General features: G+C 44.3%; 1 protein-coding gene across 7 annotated transcripts in view; it reads left to right on the plus strand.

The window, feature by feature from the left end:
- Positions 1-20848, plus strand: part of ARHGAP26 (Rho GTPase activating protein 26) — a 399917-nt gene that overhangs the window by 209985 nt on the left and 169084 nt on the right. For all 7 annotated transcript variants that reach the window (XM_033095952.1, XM_033095957.1, XM_033095958.1 and 4 more), the window contains one exon: positions 20040-20105. In XM_033095952.1, coding sequence (XP_032951843.1) covers positions 20040-20105 — 66 coding nt within the window. The remainder of the gene's footprint in view (positions 1-20039; positions 20106-20848) is intronic.

Here is a 20848-nt window from a genome sequence, read left to right on the forward strand (position 1 = left end):
ATTAAGTAATTTGGAATGGTTGCTTTTTGTAGGTTAAGAGGCCTTTCGGAGAGGGAAAAAAAAATGTTTCTTTCGTTTTTTTCCCCCCTCAAGAATTGATCAAGGGAAATTTTTTCAAGCAAATATTCAAGGAAGGAAATAAGTTGTCTCCCCCAGCCTCCCATCAGGTGGGATTGTGTTAGAATATCTGAAGTCAACTCTGGCTATCTTGGGCTAAAATAACAATAGCAAAAACAATAGTAACAATTATGAAGGACTATGGAAGGCGGTAGGGTAACGCACTGTAAGGTGGGGTGCGCTGAAGAACCAAGCAGGCTTACCAGTATACCAACTCTAAAGACCCAGGAACCAATGAGAAAGGGTCTTCTGGATGATATTTGCAGGATGGTAAAACTAAACTGTTTTTAGTCCTGGCCTCACTCTTCTGACAATTTAGATTCTGAGGACAGATAGCATCCAGTTAGTCTACCTTGAGCTCAATCAGTGGAGCTCGAGTACTCACCTTGATTGACAGTTTCAAGGGTACTGTATAAAATGGGAACAGAGTAGTTTGCCAGAGGGAAACCAGGAACCCACCAGGACAAGAGAGGCTAGATGTCAAGCAGGCATAAGTAACAGATGCCCATACTATGCCCCAACCTGGGACACATTACTTCTAAGGACCCAAGAACTGTGGAGGGTGAGAGACATATGAATAGAGACCCCCAACCTGACGTTTCTTTGTAACTGATCTGATGAACCTGCTTCTCTCTGCTTGAGATGAGAGCCAATAGATGTGAAAGATGACCCGAATTCTATTGGTGGGCATGATAGCTAGTTCTACCATTCTGCAAGGCCTTTTGGGAATATGCATTGGAAGCCTTTAAAAAGGAACTATCCTAGGGTCCAACAATTTGTCCTAAATAAATAGACTAGAGTGCAACGATGTTTGTGGAACAAAGTTCACTGGAGCATGGGTAATAATAGCCAACAATTGGAGACGATCTAAATGTCCAGTAGGAAATTGATTTAAAATGTTGTAGAGTACTATGTAGCCTTTAAAAAGCACAAGAGAGATCTGGGTATATTTGTAGAAATGGTGCACATGGTATATTGTTCATTGAGTTTTTTTATAAATCAGCTTATAGAACAATACATTTAATAAAATAAATTATTTGATTTATCTAAATATAGTGATAGAAAAAAGTCTGGAAAAACATTTTTCATCAAAATCTTTATCAGGATGGAGGGTGGATTATTGGGAGGGACTGACCTACTTAAGTACCTCTCTATACTTTGCATTGCCTATACAGTGAGCACATGTTTTACAATGATAGCTATTAAATAGATAGCATTTATTGACCACTTACTGTGTTTCAGGATGTTTTGTACACATTAGTTCATTTAATGCTTGCAACACTCTGTGAGATAAATGCTTTTGACCTACTTTGTAGACTAGGAAATTGAAGCGCGTAAGCTCAAGGGACATAATCTGAGTTCTAACTCTAAAGGCTCAACTGTTAACCACAAGGATATTCTACCTCCTTAGGAAAAGAGCAATACAAAAAGTTCCATTTTGGAAAACAGAGCCACTTGCAACATTTTGCTTTTGGCATCCCGTTATTCACAGAGCACAGAGTTGGCTGCCTTGAGCCTATAATGCTTCTCCAGTTGCTTACCCGTTCACTTAGCGAGCAGGAGAGAAAAAGATGGCTTAAAACACGTGGGCCACTTTTCCAGGAGTAGTTTAGGTAGAACTTCGTTTTCTAGGGTATTAAGATGTCTGATCACTGATTTCCAAGTTGGCAAACCTAGAGCGATAGTCTGGGTTGGTGCTTCCTCACCTCCTGTGGCATTGGGACCCCTTTTTCGTATCATACGGTGCCGTAGCTGTTACTTCCCTCCGAAGTGGTTGTATTTTTAGTATCTCTTGGTCACCGTAATTTGCAGTTTCACCCCACACCCACCCATGGGGCTCATCTGCCACAGGTGGCACTCTTGGCCAGGGTCTGAATTGGTCTGCAATTCTCTGTTTATACCACAGTCCAAACTCTTTTAAAGTTAAGAAGTCAATCTGATACGAATTTACAAGTGGGGCATAGCTCTTTTCACCTTTAACATCCAAATTCCAAATGTCTAGCATTCTCTTCCTGGAAAATATTTGGAGGTTGGAATTTGAATGCCAACATTTTGTGGCAGAGCCAGAATGGGCAGGTAGCAAAAGGAAATTGCCCTGGGGCACTTCTGAATACGTTCCTTTCATCTTGAAATTTCTCTCAGGGCAGACAGTTCGTGTGGGGTATAAGACGGGCCATAAATAATGTCTGTCAGCTGCTGGCATTTTCCGAACGGCCCAGTTGCCAGGGAGAGGATGGCAGCAGATAAATACATGCTCATTTCTTTGCAGAGCCTTTTCCCCTCTCCTCTTCTCTGTTCTCTATTTGTATCTCAGATATAGAGGGGTTGAATTAATCCTACTCCCCTGTTGATGGCACGTTATCGTCACAGGCCCCTCCATTCATTCATTTTCATTCCCTTTTCATTCTTTTCTCGACTCCCATTCCGTTCCTCCCCTACAGGTCACCATTCTAATGTGTACTTTTAAACTGTGTTCTTGCACAATGTGCGTCTTTTATCCACCTGTGTTTTTAAGTTATATACGTGGTTGTATGTCTTGTTCTGTTTCTTACTTTGCTCCCTCGGCATTGTGTTAGGAGCCACCCATGTTCCTCTGTCTGCTTCCAGCTTGTGGCCTCGGTCTGCTGCATCCCCGTGGAAGAACCTGCATATCCGCTTTAGCAGAGATGCTCTCCCCCTCCTCATGCCTCCCACGCCTCATTGCTTCTAACGACAGTGCAGTGACTGCCTCTTTCCGTGTCCCCCTGCATGAGAATTTCCTTAGCTTCTACCCATGAGGATGCTTGCTGGTCAGTCGAAGGATCTGTGTGTACTGCGTCCAAGGGAGGACTCTCATGTCCTTCTCCAGAGGGTTCTGGCAACAGTCCCCAGCCCGGCATGAGGCTTTCTCCTTTCCTGCCAGCTTTGGCCTTTATTCAGCTTTCTAATTTTTTGTCAGCCTTATAAAATGATAGCTTAGTGTTGCCTTAATTTGCCTTTCTCTGATAATGAGTTTGATCATTTCTTTGTATACCTTTTTACTGGATTTCCTCCTCTGGTTTTTTTTTTTTTTTTTGCCAATTCATGTCCTTTGCCCATTTCTGTCTTGCAGTTGCCATCTTTTCTTGTTGATTTGTAAAGTTCCTTCTCTATTCTAGATATCCCTTCTTAGTTGTAGATTTTTAAAATATTTCTTTCCATCTTGCCATCTGTTTATTTCTATTATGTGTGATATCCTTCCTTGAGTATAAACCCTTACTTTTTATATATTCAAATTCATCTTTTTTTTTTTTTTTGCCTTCTGGTTTATGATTTTCAAGTTATGTTTTAAAGAAGGCCTTTCTGACCCATGTCACAAAGATGTACACCTACGTTTTCTTTTATTGGCTTCATGATTCTGTCTGACTGATACCTGCCATTGTAGATGGTGTTTCATGAAGATCCAGTTTTGTTTTTATCCACACGAAGTTGGATAAAAGATTTCCTACTAACATCTACTAAACTATCCATTCTCTTCTTCTTTCACTTGTGGTACCAGCTTTATTGTACATTAGGTTTGCATATCTGTGCTCTGTCTCTCAGCTCTTTATTTCCTTGGTCTGTTTGTTCTTGTGCTCAGACTTCTCTGGTTTTAATATAATGACTTGAGGCAAGTCTTAATATCTGTTAGTTTAAGTCTCCTCTCTTTATCTCCTTTTTAAGGGTTGACTCAGCTGCTTGTGGACTTTTATCCTTCTATATAAATTCTAGCATATGTTTGATAAGTGCCTCAAAACCTTAAAATTTTCATTTGGGGTTGCACTGAATGATGTGAATTACTTTGTAGAAAATTGACACTTTTGTAATATTAACTAAGAACTCTGAACGTCCTTCCATTTATTCAGACCACCTGTGTCCTTTATTAGTTTTCGTTTTCTGCCTAGAGGTCTTGTGTATGATTGCTTAAGTTAATCCTTAAATACTGTATTCCAAAACCAATCTGCTAGTTTTGCCAATCCTCTGGGCCTCTCACCCCGTATGGATCCTGCTGCCATCAAGGGTCCTTCCCTGGATTTGTCCCTGGTATGTCAGGAATATGCATCAGGGACACCTAGTTTTCTCTCCTTGGTCAAATTCTTTCCTGGTAGAGCAGGAAGGGAAAGATGGGAGGAAGGATAGTAAGAGGCAGGATGTACGGTTTGTTGCTCCCGAGGCTTCTTACTGCGGGAGTGATCTTACCTGTCGATAACCTAGAACGGTGATACCTGTCGCTGATTTGCTGACTTTATTATTCCAAAGAACAGGACTCTGCCTTGGGCAGGACCCCCTCCTCCCATGCCCCCTTTGCCATTCTCATGCGTTTCTCCTGCGTCTACATGTCCAGTTGCTTGCCCCACCTTTGGTGGCAGTTGTGAGATTTACTCCCCAAAGGCTCTGAGCAGGAAGAAAAGCCAGGAAATGGCTTGTTCTCAGCATAGGTTGCTGTCGTTCTGTAGTCCCACCTGGGGGAAAGCGAAGAACTTGTCAGCGAGGTGTCTGATCCACCAGTCCAGTGCAAGACTAAGGGAAAGGCAGGCGTTTCTAGCGTGAGCTGGTCTTTTCCAAGTTTGAAGTTTTAAATAATAAATGTCACTGCCTATTAGCTCTAAAAAGATTAGCTTGTTTATAGAAATGCTGCTCTCCCATGGCTTCTCCAGCTGTTTGAAGGCTGACGGCTGACAGATCAAGACAGAGAGGGCTCAGTCCCCTAATCTTTATTTCCCAGTGCCACTTTCTTTAATGTCAGTATTAAGTCGGATTCCATAGGCTCATCAGATTATCGTCACAGGCGTGTGCCCGAGTTGCTCAGCTATGCCTTCTCATGCACCCCACAACCCAGCTTGACACCCACCATCTGGCTTTGCAAGAAAACACTGCAGTTTGCTTACTCTGCTTCCCGCTTGTTTGATGTGTTTTGTTTGCTCTATCTGAACCTGTACTAGATTTAACCACAGTAGTCGAGGCTTCCTATAGTTCTTCATTCAATTACTCATCGTGGAATCCTTGAGGGCCTGTGGCCCCTGGCGACCTGAGTCCCGAGGGTAAGGACATCACAAGCAGAGCACGTGCCCCTGTCTTTGAGGAGTGTATGGCCTGCTCCTGCGGGTCAGATCCCCAGGAGACAATCTTCCGGTGTATGTGGGAGTGTGTGTGTTTATGCCGTCTGCAGTTGTACCCAGTGTGCAGACAGAATGCCCACAGCCAGCTGGTTTGACAGTGAGCTCAGAATGGCCTTCCATGTAGGCGAGAGAAAGACTTAAAAAATGGGAACTTCCTACCCCCCCCAAGAAGGAAATATAGCACTTCCTCTTAGTTTCCAAGTCTTAGTCGCTTCATTTCTTCCAGTTTGTTTTTAATCTAGTACTTTCACAAGAATCCTTCGTATTTGTATAATGCTCAAGAATCCACTAGTTTGCCAGCTTGTCATTCATACTGGAACATGGGGGCAAGAGCAGCGATTGGAGAAAGAATGCAAAGTCGGAATTAGGCTTTAGTCACCGGTAGGGTCCAGACATTGAATCTCCCTTCTAAGCAGGTTGAAAAACATGTATTTTTCGCTTATTATAAAAATACCATGAACTCCCTGTAGAATATGAAGGAACTATAGCAATGATTTTCAAAAATTCAATAAAAATCATCTGTACTACCACCCTCAGAGATATTTCCTTCTTGCTTTTTTTTCGTGATGTAGTGTATATATTTGTCAATGTCAATATGTGTTTTGACTTAATTGGTATTATACTGAATATACTTGTTTACATTCTGCTTTAAAAAACTTGCAAGCATTTTCCCACATCATGAAAATTGTTTATAAATACCATTTGTAATGGTTGTGTAATATGCTGTCATAGGATTATATCCTAATCCAGTGAACCGTTTCCTATCATTGGGTTTGAATGTCCTTTCCAGATTTTTGCTACTCTGAGTAACATCAGCCTGCGTGTCCTTGTACCTCAGAGTTCGTATGTATCTCAGATACTTTCCTATGGTCAGTCCTGCCATGTGGATTGGAGAGAGCCGGTTCTCTGGAGGGTACTGGGTGGGTGGTATAGATTAGCGTGCTGACACACTGGCTGTGGAACCGAGAATTGGAGCTGGACCTCTCTATGCTTCCATTTTCTTTTCTGTAAAAGGGGGATAAATAACAACACCTACCTCAAAAAGTTGCGTTGAGGCTTCGCGTTCGCAGTGTCTGGCATATTAGCTAGGAAGTGCCTGATTCCTGTTGATTCTTAGCCTTCTCATCGGGCCGTGCCAGTTACTCTCACATGAGAAGGGAAGGCTCACTGGATTGACAGAACTCCTCAGAGGAGCAAGGAGGAGTACGAAGGGCCGCAGCCAGTACTCCTGCTGTTTGCAGGCTTGGTGCTTTCTGAGTGTTGGTTCATGTAATCCTCAGGAGTGCATTTCTCAGAGTGGGGTGGACACACTACTGGTGGTACCTGAGATCGTTTTAGATGTACCAGACAAACATTGTTGATTATCATTTACATTGCGGGGGGGGGCGTGACTACATGGAATCCTCCTGGTTTTCTCAGTGTTCTTGCGTAGCACAGGGGCTGGCTTTTTAAATGAAGGGCCAGATAGTAAATAGTTTCAGTTTTGTGGTGCTATTGAACGGTACTGTTGCAGTGTGACAGCAGCCATAGACAATACGGCAACGGATGGGTGTGGGCGTTTACTAATAAAACCTTAGTTGCAAAAGAGGCAGTGATGAATTTGGCCTACGGACTATATATATAGGATGTTAATCCTTAGCTTAATAAAAGGATAAGTTTTAACAAATTAGTCTAACATGGCAGGAAGTTATGGCAGGGAGCAAGGAACGTGGTATGTGAATCGTTGCCGTTGACAGAAATGCCATTTGCGGCTGAGTTTACAATTGAGCAAACAGGCTTAAAGAGGTTCAGGTAGCACAGTCCAGACCTTGTGGAGCTGATGTTCAAACCAGAGTCTGCCTAATGCCAAGCTCTTCCCCCCCACCCCGCTTCTTGCTATACGTGAAATCTCTGGTCTGTTCTGCCATCCTGTCATTATGTGGCCAACTCATTGGGGCTCATTGGAAGGGGTTACATCATTCACTGCCAACAACTAACCCACCCAGCTCTTTGCAGTTGGGGGGGCCATTCCATAGTCCTTCTTAGTAAGCCTCCTCGTCAGAGCCGTCCGTGGCACATGACGTGGGGAGAGCCAGGTCACGTGTTTCCGTGCCTTTCAGGCTTCCCAGGTGCAGAACCGTCTCCTGGCCCACTACCCTCTCCTGCAGGCATTTGGCAGCACAACCAGAGCCACTCTATGTTGTTCTGTTACTCATCGTTCTGGAGGCCATCATTCAGATCCAGCTCTCCGACACTGTTTATTCAAGACTTTTCTCGTTTCACCGAGGATGGAACTGAGCGCCTGGGAGGAGATGGCGAGGGTGTGATTACCTCTGCTCTGCGTGTGCGCTGCCCGGCGTCTGATGTGCACACTCCCTTCATCAGGGTGCCTCGGCTTCCCTCCATCTGTGCGAGAGAAAAAGAGATGTAGTCTGGAAGATTGCAGGGGAAGGCCCGATGGGATGGCGTGCATCACTGTTGTTGTTTTTTCTGAAAGGTTCTAAAGCCTGCGGACATTACTAAAAGTCCAGCAGCCTCATGAAAACAGCGGAGGACAGAAAAGAGAAATTTTTTTTTTTCCTTTTGCTCCTAGTCACCTTCGGCCTTTTGCTGTTTGAACACCCACAGTTGAGGGGCAGGAGAAGGCAGCCACTGGTAACCAGGATCCCTGTGGGATCAGAGCCATCCAGTGGCTGCCAGGCCTCCGCGGGTCGGTGGCTTATAAATAGAACATTTCCCCTTTTAAACCTGAGAAGGATGGCTGGCAATCATGGGCATGGCGACCTGGCCTCCTGTGCCCTGGCCCACGAGGCAGTCAGCTGAGTGCACCTTCCCCTCCAGCTTTCCGTCCGCGCCTGCCAGGCCTGGGCTGATAGAAGACAGGCGCTCGCTCCCTCCCTTGCCTGCATTCCCTTCCAGCTGCCCCCACTCCTGCCTCGGCCCTCGTTCTTTCTCCTTCCCCCCCCTCCTGTGCCCTGGCCGGTTTCTGTGGCCACCACTTTCACCTGCTGAGCTGCATCAGGTGCGGTGCTGTAACAGTAGCTCACCTAAGTGCTGACTTTCTACACCTCGCTTTTCACGGTGACTCCTATGTCCAACACAGTTGCTGTGACCCCCGTAGAGCTCAAATTATATTTAGTTGAATGGTAACACCCCAGCTTGAGAATAGCCCCGGCCTCGGGGGCTGGGGCGAGTAAGAGAAGGAGGAGAAGGAACAGGTTGTTTTCTCAGAGATTTGATTAGTGGGGTTTCCAGCCATTTTGTCTGGTGAGCCCCCCTGCCTCAGCGATATGACTGGCAGTGGTGCTTCTGAGGCGTAGCTTAACCATCGGAGGCCTTGCCGCGTGTCCTAAATGACACTTACCAAATCCATTCGCTCTCTCAGCCAACGTTAGACTGACAGATGCAGCCAGTGTATGACTTTGCTGTGGCCTGACATTCCCCTTTCTCGCGGCGGTGTGGGCTCTGGAGTGGCAGCAGACTGTGGCCCAGCAGGTGTGAGCCACCCGTGGGCATCCCAGTCTGGGCTTCAGCCAAGCCGCAGTGAGAAAGTCCCTGGCTGCATGTTTAACTCCTAAAGCCCAGGGCAAAGGGTTGTCGAGGTAGAGACTGAAAAATTTCCCCTTCTGCTACCAAGGGCGGGCTCTCGACAGTATTTATTGAGCACAGACTGTGTGCTGGGCAGCGTGCTCAGTGTTTGACGTCCATCATGCCATTTTTTCCTTCTAAGAACCCTATGAGGTAGATAGTATTATTAACCCATTTACAGGTGAGAAAACTGAGGCTTCATTCTGTGTGCAAACTGTGGTTACTTAAGATCATTCCTTCCCGGCATAATCAGAGGGTTCCGAGCTCGCACCTCACATCCAGCATGTAAGCTTTAGCAGAGGCGATCGCGTAGTGTTGCCTGCAGTGGGGATAGTGTTGAGAAATGATTGGGCGTGTGGGCTCTGGGGTATTAGCACACACTTGGATCGGAATCCCAGCCTCACAACTCACTGAGCATGTGACCTTGGGAAATGAATTTCTCCGGGCCTTAGCTTCTGTAGCTGTGAGGTCAGGACAGCTTCAGTACCTGTATCATTGGTTTGTTGGGAGGATGAAATGGGATTAGGATGGAAATCCTTAGTTCTGCGATGCCTGGTGTTCTAGGCAATCCTTAAATGTTGCCCTCTGCCGTTATTATTATCAATAACATTATCTGGTACCAGATGCCACTTACATAAAAGCATGACTTGGAGAGTCTCTGTAGAGTGCCGTCACAGGTGTTGCCTGACTTGATTTTCACCAGGCCCGATCTTACAGATGAGGACAGGGGCAGAGAGGCGAAGTATGTGCATCCACACAGTCACTTCGTGGTGGCTGTAGGTGCACATCTTTGGCCTCTGATTCTGAATGTCCTCTCTTTCCCTGCCCTTTGCTGCTTCACAGTGTGTCGTGACCAAAACATCTCTCAACCATTCCTGGGGCAGATCAAGGTGAGAGGACTGGTAAGTAAAGACAGGAAAGGGACCTAGATGAGCAGAGGCAATTGGTTCTCTGCTCAAAACCCTTCCATTTTGAGAAAGCTGGAGATGGTCTCATGTGGTCGAGAAATCAGTGCACAGCCACCCAGGCCTCAGGGCAGAAAGGAATTGAGGCCACTGGACTGCAGGTCATTCTCGGGATATCCAGATCCCCATGTAGGAGAAACAGGGTCCTGAGTTAGCTCGCTGGCGTTACTGCAGTGTGCATTAGGCATTGCTTCTTCATGGCTGTCCTGATTTGGAATTTTAAGGTGGACTGGGAGACAGCAGATGTGAAAACCCACCAGGAAGCACTCAGTCCCCCACAAGCTGATCTGCCGCGCTCAGCCTGTGCCATGCAAGACCCAGACGCTGCCACCCTGGCTGCCTTGCCTTGCCAAGAAATGGAATACTTTACAGCTGTTTTAGAGTCTCCCTTACTCAGGCTGAGAGCTCGTATGTTTGTTCCAGGCCAGGCAGGGATTTCATCTTTTTTCCTGCTATCTATTTTACTTTCTTTACTTATTTCTCTGTTTATTTTTCTCTCTGTGTGTCCGCAGAAACTATGACACAGAAGATAGGTGCCTGTGTATGTGGTAGGTTAGGGAGGAAAATCTGATTAGCAATATTCATGCTTAGAGGTCAGGGGATGCATGACCCCTGTCAGTGCTTTCCACTGAGGACCCCTGACCTCTAAACGGTACCACTGTGTTCGGTCAGCTGCTCTCCATTAGAGGCTCCTGGAGTGTGGGGACTTCTTTACCTGTTGGTTTCTGCGTCTCACCTGGTGGAAATGTAGATTATATTTGTTTCTTCATTTAGGAAGTATTTATTGAAGCTACAATAACGAACAAGGCAGATAAAGTCCCTGTTCTCATGGAGTTATACTGTTGAGAGAAACTGACAACAAACAGTAAGCAGATAAACAAGGGTATACTTTCAGGTGGAAAGACGTGCTCTGAAGAAATAAGAACAAAGAGATAGAGAGTAACAAGGGGAGGGGTAGCTGTTTTAGATACCTAGAGCAGACTGCCTCTCTGAAGAGGTGACACTTGAGGAGAAAATTGAGCAAAGGGCGTCCCTAGAAGGACCAGCATGTGCAAAGGCCCTGAGGTGGGGACAATAAACTAGCTGTGTTCTAGGAATGTCAGGAAGGACCGTGTGATGGGATTGGAGGAAGCCGGAGAGAAAGTGGTTGGGTAGGCATGTGAGGCCATGATCAGGAGGTATGATTGTGTCCCGGGTGTCATGCGAAGTCCCTAGAGGCTTGTGATCAGGCGAGTGACCTGAGCCAATGTATATTTGTAAAGATGATTCTGGCTGCTGGTGGGGAATAAAGCGGGGGTGGGGGTGGGGGTGTAGGAAGGGGAGGAGGCAAAAGTAGAAACAATTGAGAGGCTCTTATAGCTGTCCAAGCAAAGGATGATGGTGGTTTGGATTAAGGTTTTAGCAATGGAGGTGGTGAGAAGTAGTTGGATTCTAGATGTATTTTTAAGTTATTACTGATAGGACTGGCCGATGAGTTGGATATGGAGTGTTGAGAAAGCAAGGAATCCAGGATGACTGTATTGAAATAGGACATCTTGCTGGTAGAATATGGTACCCTCCCACCTTGTCTTTTCATCTACCATGCAGTGCCTGGTTTGGGACACGTTAGGACAGTAGCTTCCAAATGTATTATTTGTGTATCATCTCTATGATTTTTTTTATGTATACATATACCACCTGTATTATTACTTACTATTTTTTAAATCAATTCACTCTTTTCAACCTAAATTTATTTTAAAAGAAATATATGATGTTATGTTTGATAAACCAGTACGTTTCCAATATTCATTAAAACAAGTGTACAATTATTACAAACCACTTGGAATTATTTGTGAACGACTTGGAATTATTTCCACGAGTGTCACAAGCCAACATTACATATTGAGATATGTAGCCCTGGTGGATTGTTATTATCAGCTCGGGTATGTGGTGTAGATATTGGCAACTAATCAATAGCCAGCAATCATTTCTGTTTGTCTGTAGTGATAATTGTTTGAATTGCTTGTTAGATGGTATAGTGTTATCTCAAGTATGATTCTCACATCTACTGAAGCATAACATCTGGGAGGGCACCCAGAATCTGCATTGCAACAAGCATGCCCCCTACGTCTCTGGTCCACTAGCTTCGAGGACTGCTGTTGGAATGGAAAGGGCAGAATCCAGAAAAGGGGATCCCCTGCCCCCGGTCTGTTGCTGACGAGTCATGTGAACTTCTGCAGAAGAGGGGGGAATAGAGGAGGACGAGCTGTGGAGTCCAGCCGAGCTAGAGTCCTAGGTGCGCCACTCCTAACGCCATCATCTAGAAGCTTCTTAACCGTGTCTGAGCCGAGGTTTCCTGCCTGTAAAATAGGGATGATGATGTGGAGGATGAGGAGGATGGTGATGGTGACGATGATGACAGGATGCTCTTAAGTGTGTAGCCCAGAGCAACGCGGTCTGCTCGGTGACTGTCAGTCCTGCTCTCCTCATCGTTGTTACCACTTAACATCCCGGGGCTGGCTTTTCTCATCGTCCAAACCTAACAGATATATTGGGAAAATCAAATAGGCCATAATTTATCCATTTATTCTGTAAGCAGTAATGTATTATCCTTCATTATGCTCATTAGTGTGGAAACACAGCAAGAAGTTATTAGTAAGAATGGTAACAATATTTACCCCATGGGATTACTGTAAGGGTAACATGAACTTGGGTATAAAGTATTTCATCAACTGGAAAGTCTTATTCAAATATTAGGATGCATCCTAATATTGGTACTACTGATGATGACCATTTATTGAATAGCAAATAAGTCACAGTTGCTGTACATTTCATTTGACCCTCGCAACACGTAGGTGGGTTCTCCCCACTATACAGATGAGGAAGGTGAGTCTCAGAGAGGTGAAGCTACGATCATATCCAGCTAGAGACAGGATTCTAATCCAGGTCTGTCTGTCTTTAAAGGTCATTGTTCTCTTTGCAGTATGTACCACTTCTGTGTGTGTGATTTCAGTTAATGTTAAAGTGAGTTCATACCCCCTTGATGAGACCAGCCAGGGAGCAGAGTATAGCACAGCATAGGCAGTGGAGTGGGATGGAGCACAGGGTCTTGGGCAGCTGATCTGGAATTAAAAATTGGCTGTGGGTAATCCCCAAAGTAGAAAATTCATATCTGGACAATTATCCAATTATCCAGCTTTCCTGGACCCCACTGGAAACTTCTGAAAGCTGCCACCGTGCGTACAGTTTCCCAGGGACCATAGCCAAGGAGCCCTGGCAACTCTGGGGTTTCACAGAATTAGGAGAAAAGGTGTGAGCCCCTCTGAGTGTGTGAGTCAATTGGAAATCTATTATCCAGGTGGATTTCATATTTAGTTCAATATGGGTGTTTTTCTTCATGGGTTTTAATGGTGCTGAAATTGATTAAATTCAGAAGGAGCAAAGCAGGCCAGACTCTAAAGAGCAAATCATGTTGGGAAATTGAACAAATTTCTGTGGTGAGAACATGCCCCTAGAGCTGTTCATAAAATGTCCATAAAATGGTGGCCTGCTCACAATAACCCTATACAATCTCCTATATCCATCCACGTTAAAAATGGGGCGGCAACATCCTTTACCTCTCAGTTCTCTCGTTTCTATGAAAACACCCAGCACTTCCAGCAAATTCCATTGCTTCCATAAAAATCGTGATCGTTTTTTGTTTGTTTGTTTATTTGTTCGTTTTTAATCAAAGGAAAATTGAGTGAGTTTCCTGGGGAGAAAATTTCAGGCCAGACAAAAGCTATTGAATAGCAGCTTTAGGAACGTGGTGACCTATTCTGCTGTGGGCTGAGACTAATCCAATAGCCCAGCTCCCCTTCTTTGAAAAAGGACTCATCTCCTGAAGATGTTAGAATTCCGGGATGTGCATATGGGGTAACGTTGGGGTGTGTCCCAGAGCGTTGTTTTCACAGACTTTATGTCCGTCAGTCAACCTATGGTATGGAAAGGTCCCTTCTGTTCACAATGGGTGGTTTGACCACTTCTTGCCTAATTTCTACGTGTTCTGAGTACTGAGGATTGGAGTAGGGCAACATCAAGTCAGTGATTTCCAGAAAAGGGCTCCTGGACCCGAAGAGTGAGGTCTGTGGGATAGCACTAAGCTCTAGGGAGCAATACCCTGGTTTTCTCGGGCCTTCCTCAACCCTCAGGCCTGTCGGTGGCCTGGTTAGTATGGTGGCCTGGTTAGTAGGTGGCCTGGTTAGTATGATGTGAAGAACACCTCACCCCACCTGCCCCATCACCAGCCCCAGGTTCACACCACTGCAGCTTGGTGATGATGATACCTTGGTGAACAAGCAGATGATTTCCAAAAGTGTCCAGGGAAAGCCAAACTTGCTTTTGTCTCCGCTGCTTCGTGTGTTGGCTTGTGCAGCTTTTGTTTTTCCCTCCTCTTGGACTCATTCTTGGTGGCTGCACTGCTAGGTGGCCATACCTCTTTGTACTGATATAGGAAGGAAGGAAGTGGTTCGATCAGGCCATTCATTTCTTTCTTTAACCATTGCTTCCTCACAAAAGATGAAAAAGTTGAGGGTCAGTAGCTTAAATAGCTTAGCTACTGCCACAGGGTTTGTATCAGTTGGAATTTGAAAGGTCACGTTGATTACATGACACTGCCCCACAGCAACTGTCCCCAGCACTCCGTCACCCATTTGCCTATCCATGCATTCGATGTGAAAAATTGTACACAATGAAACCTGGCACGCTTCTACTTCCAGCGCTCTAGTTGTGAAAGCCAGTGGTATAGTACTGAATCAAATAAGGTAGTAAAAATATACACGGACCGTTGCCTTCATGGATGCATATCTACTTTGGTAGACATTTTTTGTAGGATCATACACAAAATGTAAGCTTGCAGTTGTGCTGCGTACTTTGAAGGAGAGGTTGATGGTGCTACATCCTAGTGCGTGATGGGGGCCTCAACCTGGGTGAAGAGGTCGGGGAGGCTTTTTTGAGGAATTGATATTTAAGGGGAGACGTGAGGATTCAGAGTTTCTTCGGTCCGGGGCTTCCAGGTGAAACCCACAGCTTGTGCAAAAGGCTGGGGAGAAAGTCTGGTCAATTGGACACTCTGAAAGAAAGCCAGTATAGCTGGGATGCTGAGCTCTAGGGCAATGGAATGAGGCAGGCCAGGACCAGACCACACAGCGTCCGTGGGCCACGTGCAGGATGTGGGTTATCCTCCCGAGAGCAGTGGGGTGCCACTGAGAGATTTTACGCAGGGAGGTGACATCATCTGATTTTGTCGAGATGGGGGTGGTGGTGGAAGTGGCTGCAACGTGGAGGACAGATTGGAGGGAGTCAGAGGAGGTGTGAGACCACCTAGCAGGTCATTGCAGGGATCCTGGTCACAGATGGTGGAAGCCAGGACCAGAACAGTGGTGGTGAAGATGGAGAGAACGAGACAAAATTGAGAGACATTAGGAGATAAAACTGGGGGACTTGGAGGTCATTGGGATTTGGGGGTGAGAAAGGGGGGATGTGCTAAGGTTGTGCTCATGGTTTTGTTGTAGTTCTCACCCTCTATCACCACCTACACAACTCATTTCTTTTAAGGTGCAAAGAGCCAGGAAAAGCCTCTCAGATGAGGTACTGTGGGGTACGAGAAGCTGCCGAGTATGGCAGTGACGGTTATGCTAAAATCCATGTTTGTCTACCTGGCCCACCAGCCTCCTCCTTTGAGAGAAGGAAGTAATTTGATGGAATCTTACAGTATGTTGTTCCTTAAACAGTAAAACAGTCAGTCTCTCTCTGGATGTAACCTGCCTCCCTAGTCTCAGAGTTCAAACCGTAGGCTCGATGGCGCCCGAGCAGTGGTCTGCCGGGCCCCCTCCTCCCACTTCGGCCCTAAGACTCCCCTCCTGGACTGGGCATCAACCCACCTCTCCCATGTCCTCATGTTCGCCACAGAACTTTGAGAAAATAGGTTTGTGTGACCTTGGCCCTTTCCTTTCTCTAAAAGGAGATAAAGAAACAAGACCTCAAAAGTTGAAATGAAAGTTAAGAGGATGACACATTTCTAACTTGGCAGGTCAACCTGGGTATTTGGTGCGAGCTCTGTGAATATTCATTATATGACAACTGTTTGGCCTGCCCTGTGTGTAAACCTGGGCTGAGCTGAGCTTGAGGCTGAGGAAGGAAGATAAGCTGAAGCTGCAAGACAGTGGACGTCGGGCGTAGAGCCACTGGTCCTGCAACAACTCATCGCAAGTCAAATTAAGGGAATAATGTGAGCCTAGTAGATATTTAATGAAAGATTATTTCTGGAGATTATAAGGATACAGAAATTGCAAATAAATCCCTGACCTTTTCCGAGCTTTGGCTCGGGGAAAGAGCTGAATCACCTGCTTGAGGGGATTAAGGGCAGCCGCTTCCATCTGGCGGGGCTGCTCAGACTTTTTCTGTCATTAGCAACTGCTGGGTGGTGATGGTGTTCTAAACCTTTTAGTGGGAACCGCGATTTTCAGAGTAGGAGATCTCAATTAACTTAGGTTCTGTACCTGCTGGGCAGAGATCAGGACTAATGATCTGCTTATGCATGCACTGTAGTACTTTATCACATTAGTGGTCCTTGGTACACGGTAAACAATAAAGCAGTTATTAATCATTAGTAACCAAATCATGACGTCAGCAGGAAACTCAAGTTGATGAGAGTAGAAGTCAAACGTGTGTGGAACAAACACAGAGATGGAGAAAGACAGAGATGGAGAGATACAGGGAGATACCAGGGCAGCGGGCAATGATATAATTTATACCAGTTCCAGTTTAGAGATTTAGAGCAATGATAGCTAAATTGTATTTCATGAGTTTCTTGTTGGCTTAATATGATTAACTGTGATTTAATATGAATTCCGTTCCTTAACACGGTTTTATCTGTTTGTAAAACTGTAATAATTATCATCACTATGCAGCTTGGACACATTAGAAGCTGACAGAGTTACCTTGAGCTCTTAATGCTTGACTTTGCAATATGTAAGCATTATATACCTTTGAACTTAGGCAACCAGTATATGCTAATAAATACTACGTTACGTGTGTAATGTGTCAGGCTTTTATGAGTAACATCTGTGTAAGGTTTATTTCAAGAAAAGGAGTTTGCTGGTTTAAAACAGATTGGAGAACTTACTAATGTTGGGAAAATCAAAGGAGGAACATTAACTCACATTGTTCGGAGGGTTTTGCTTTGCCATTTTCCAAAAGAGGTAATTGTAGTTGCTGTAAGTGAATAGAATCTAATTTTTTCTGGGTGTACTTGGAAGGTTCTATTGTGTTCTTTTCCATTACCTAGAAAAGGATCTGGCTTCCCTCAGTTACCCAAGAAAACGTTCAAGGACTGATTTACTTTTGCAGGGTTATGTCTAGCTCTGTCCTTATTTCTTCTGATCGTTGTGCTGATGGCTTCATGAACATGTATCTTCTTGCACCTGGCGTCGTCACTGTCAGCTGCCAGCTTACTTCCGAGTTTCCAAAACTCTAACCAGTGTTCATGGGCTAAGGAAGCAAAATGGTCTTTGTGGGACAGAAGTTCATCGGTGCCATGTGCACAAACCTACTCTTAAAATATCCAAGTTTGCAATCAGCCTCAGCTGTTTCTCAGAGCACTGTGCAAGATGGCAGTTCTGTCTCTCCCATGCAAGGATCTGCTTACGCACCTCTTCAAAGAGAACTAAAAGGCTTCAACTGACTGTTGAATCAGTTAGGAACATTTTGTAAATCTCCATAAGTATAAAAAGTAATTTCCCCTCTGACAAATACATTCCAACAGGCTCTATTCTAACTACTGTGTAAAGGCATGAAAACCCTCCCCTGCACGGGAAAAGATGCCCAAGGTCCTTAGTCATCAGGGAAATGCAAATCAAAACCACAACGAGACACCACTTCACACCCTCTAGAATGGCTATAATAAAAGAGACAATAGCAAATGTTGACAAGGACGTGGAGAAATTGGAACGCCCCTCACATATTGGTGGTGGGAATGTAAAATGGTGCCGTGCTTTAGAACAGAGTTTGGCAGTTCCTCAAAGAGTTAAGCACAGAGTTACCATATAACCCAGCAATTCCACTCCTACGCATACACTGAAGGGAAATAAAATATATTTCCTCACAAAGACTTGTACATACATGTTCCTATCAGCATTTATTCATAATAGCCAAAAGGGGAAGCAGCAACTGAGGAATGGATAAATGAAATGTGGCATATCCAGACAATGGAATATTATTTAGTCATAAAAAAGAATGAAGTCTTGATGTCACAACAGAGATGAATCTTGGAAACTTTATACTAAATGAAAGAAGCTGGACACAAAAGACCACATTTGGTGTGATTCCAATTATATAAAATGTCCAGAATAGGCAAATCTATAGAGACAGAAAGTAATTCCATTGTTTCTAGGGGCTGGGGTACAGGGAGAAATAAGGAGTGATTGCTAATGTGTATGAGGTTTTTGCAGGGGCTTATGAAAATGTTATAGAATTATATAGTGGTGATTGATTCATAACTGTTAATATACCACAAATTAATGAATTGTAAGCTTTAAGTGGATGAACTCTGATATGTAAATTGTATCTCAATAAAGCTATTATTAAAAAAAAAAAACTTCCCCTAATTTCAATTGATATTTGGCCTGTGTATTATAATTTGTTATTAAGCTTGGGGAATGTCTGTTGCATGAGTTAATTGAGTTTCATTTGGAAGAATAATTTTGGTCTGGCTTACAGCTTCCAGTCAGAAAACTCAGTAAAACACAGTTGGAAAGTAAATACGACTTTGTTCATCTTAGAAAAAGCCAGGGATTGAGTTAATAGGCATCTTACAGCTTTAAGGGAATAGAGCAATGGTTTCTATAGCTGTTGGTCTCTAGGGAGAAAGACACTGTTTTCCTCCTTTTCTGGTACTTTACTTACTATCCTAGAGGCCAAGTGTATTTATAATAACTACCACTTAGCACTAAGCATGCAGGTAAGAACAAGAACTGTTTCCCTTTTGGAAGAGAAGTTTGGGGAAATTAGCATTCCTTTTTAGTTCCATTTTGGGGGAATTCTCAGTGATTTTTTTTTTAAAGGATTTTTATCTTCATTGTATCTAAGTTTATCTGTATACATAAGGAATCGGAGAAAGAGATTTGGATTAGATCCAAGATGAGTTCAGGTTCTGCTCAGGTCTCATATTTTACAAGTATATTTCTAGCCCCAGGATGATGACCAATCATTTATAAATACTCCCTTTTCTGCTTTCTACCATTCCCTTCTCTACTCTGCACATCAGTTTGTAGAGTGTTTTGTCTTGATGTCCTCAGGAGGTCAGAGATGAACCCATTCTTTAAGGTTACCACACACATCTTTATCGTGGAGTAACCAGAGTGTGGGGATGAATTTTGGTGGGTTTCCAGAGTCACTGCCAAGTTGGAAATTGGCTCTGTGCTGTGGAAAAAGTTGCTGCTGTTGCTCATTTATTTTCTGAGTGACATGAGTGGGTTTTAGAGCAGATGGGAAAGTGTCACCACCTGCTAATTTACCACAGAGGATAACTCTGCTGCCTTAGTTCTTCTTCAGCTTGTAGCTTCTCTGTTTTCGGCTGTTTCAATTTTCCTCCAAGTTAGTTTTCCCTTTTTCTAGTCACTTGAGTAAGATTTTATGTCTTTCTTTAACTCAGGGTCACATTTAAAGCAGTTAGGTGGTACAGACTCTAGCATGAGTCTCCCATATATTAGTCCTGCAACTTTGGTCAAGATATCTAGCTTTGCAAAATTGCAGTTTCTTCATCTGTAATATGGGTCTAATGCTGGTATCAGCCTAGAGTACTTATTAGGATAAAATGAGATAATTTATGTCAAGCACTCACCCAGCATTTATTGAACACTTGATTTATGCATATTCAAGGCGGCCAGCAAGTAGTTAGTCCTACCGCTCCTGATAATAACAAAACAATTAAAAGGATGCCTAGTTATTCCTTCAGTAAGGGGCTCACGTCATGCTGCAGTTTCTTTATCTATAAATTGAGGCTAACCTTGCAGAATCATTATGAGAATTAAATGAGATGATCTACACGAAGCACTGTTCCTGGCATATGGTAAGCTCTCGGTGAACGCCAGCTAATTTCGTTTTATCGTTCCCGCCCCTTTAGTGGGAAAAATGAAAAGGATGCTTGACCACACTGTGGACCTGAGTCATCCTCATCCCGGGTTGGTCAGGCCTTGTCCCGAGGAGGTGGATTTGCATGGCCAGCAACTTGACTCTCCTTCTCTTCCTCTTTCAGCTGCACAGTTGGACAGCATTGGCTTCAGCATAATCAGGAAATGCATCCACGCTGTGGAAACCCGAGGTAAAGTAGTTCAACAGATGGCATTGTTCTCAGCCAAGGTCACGCATCTGGGGAGGCATCCGACCTGCTACCTGCTGTTTTCCCATTTTAAGTGACTCATTAACTCCCCAAGTGCCATTGCTGGTGTGTTTCCACCAGTCATGTTGCTCCGAAGTGGGAGCTCTCAACCCATTTGATGTCATCCGCCTCTTTGGCTGATCAGAAGAAAGTTGTAAATGCATGCATATCAGATACATGGGATTACAAGGAAACCAGTTACAGACGCTCAGTTATCAAAACATTAAGAAACATAGTTGTGATAATAATCAGATGTGTTTCTTTGGTAACACTTTAAATAACAAGTTAAAGTGGTGGGTCGATAACTCGCATACTTCGGAAATAGTGATATTTCAAAGTGTCTGTAACAATTCTAGTACCTTATGAAAATACCTGTGACTTCTGACCAAGTTGCAGGTTCTGCTAATCCTACCGGGATTTGTTGTTTATGTCATAATGGAAGGAAATGCTTAATTTTCAATTATAGGTTAGTAAAAATAGAGATGTAATTGTTTTCCTGTCTAAGTTTATAGACACCTAGAATTCTCTAGGGGACCTTGCAGGGCCTGTGGACCCCAGGTTAAGAAACCTGCTCTGGGGAGCTTGTCTCTGGGACCCACCCTGGAACGGGTCAGGCCCCTGGTTGCCTGCAGTGGCACTGCAGTCAGACCCTGCCTGTCACACATGGACCTTACCTGGTCCATTGG

This window comes from Rhinolophus ferrumequinum, chromosome 24 (assembly GCF_004115265.2).
Source record: "Rhinolophus ferrumequinum isolate MPI-CBG mRhiFer1 chromosome 24, mRhiFer1_v1.p, whole genome shotgun sequence".
NCBI classification, from domain to species: domain Eukaryota; kingdom Metazoa; phylum Chordata; class Mammalia; order Chiroptera; family Rhinolophidae; genus Rhinolophus; species Rhinolophus ferrumequinum.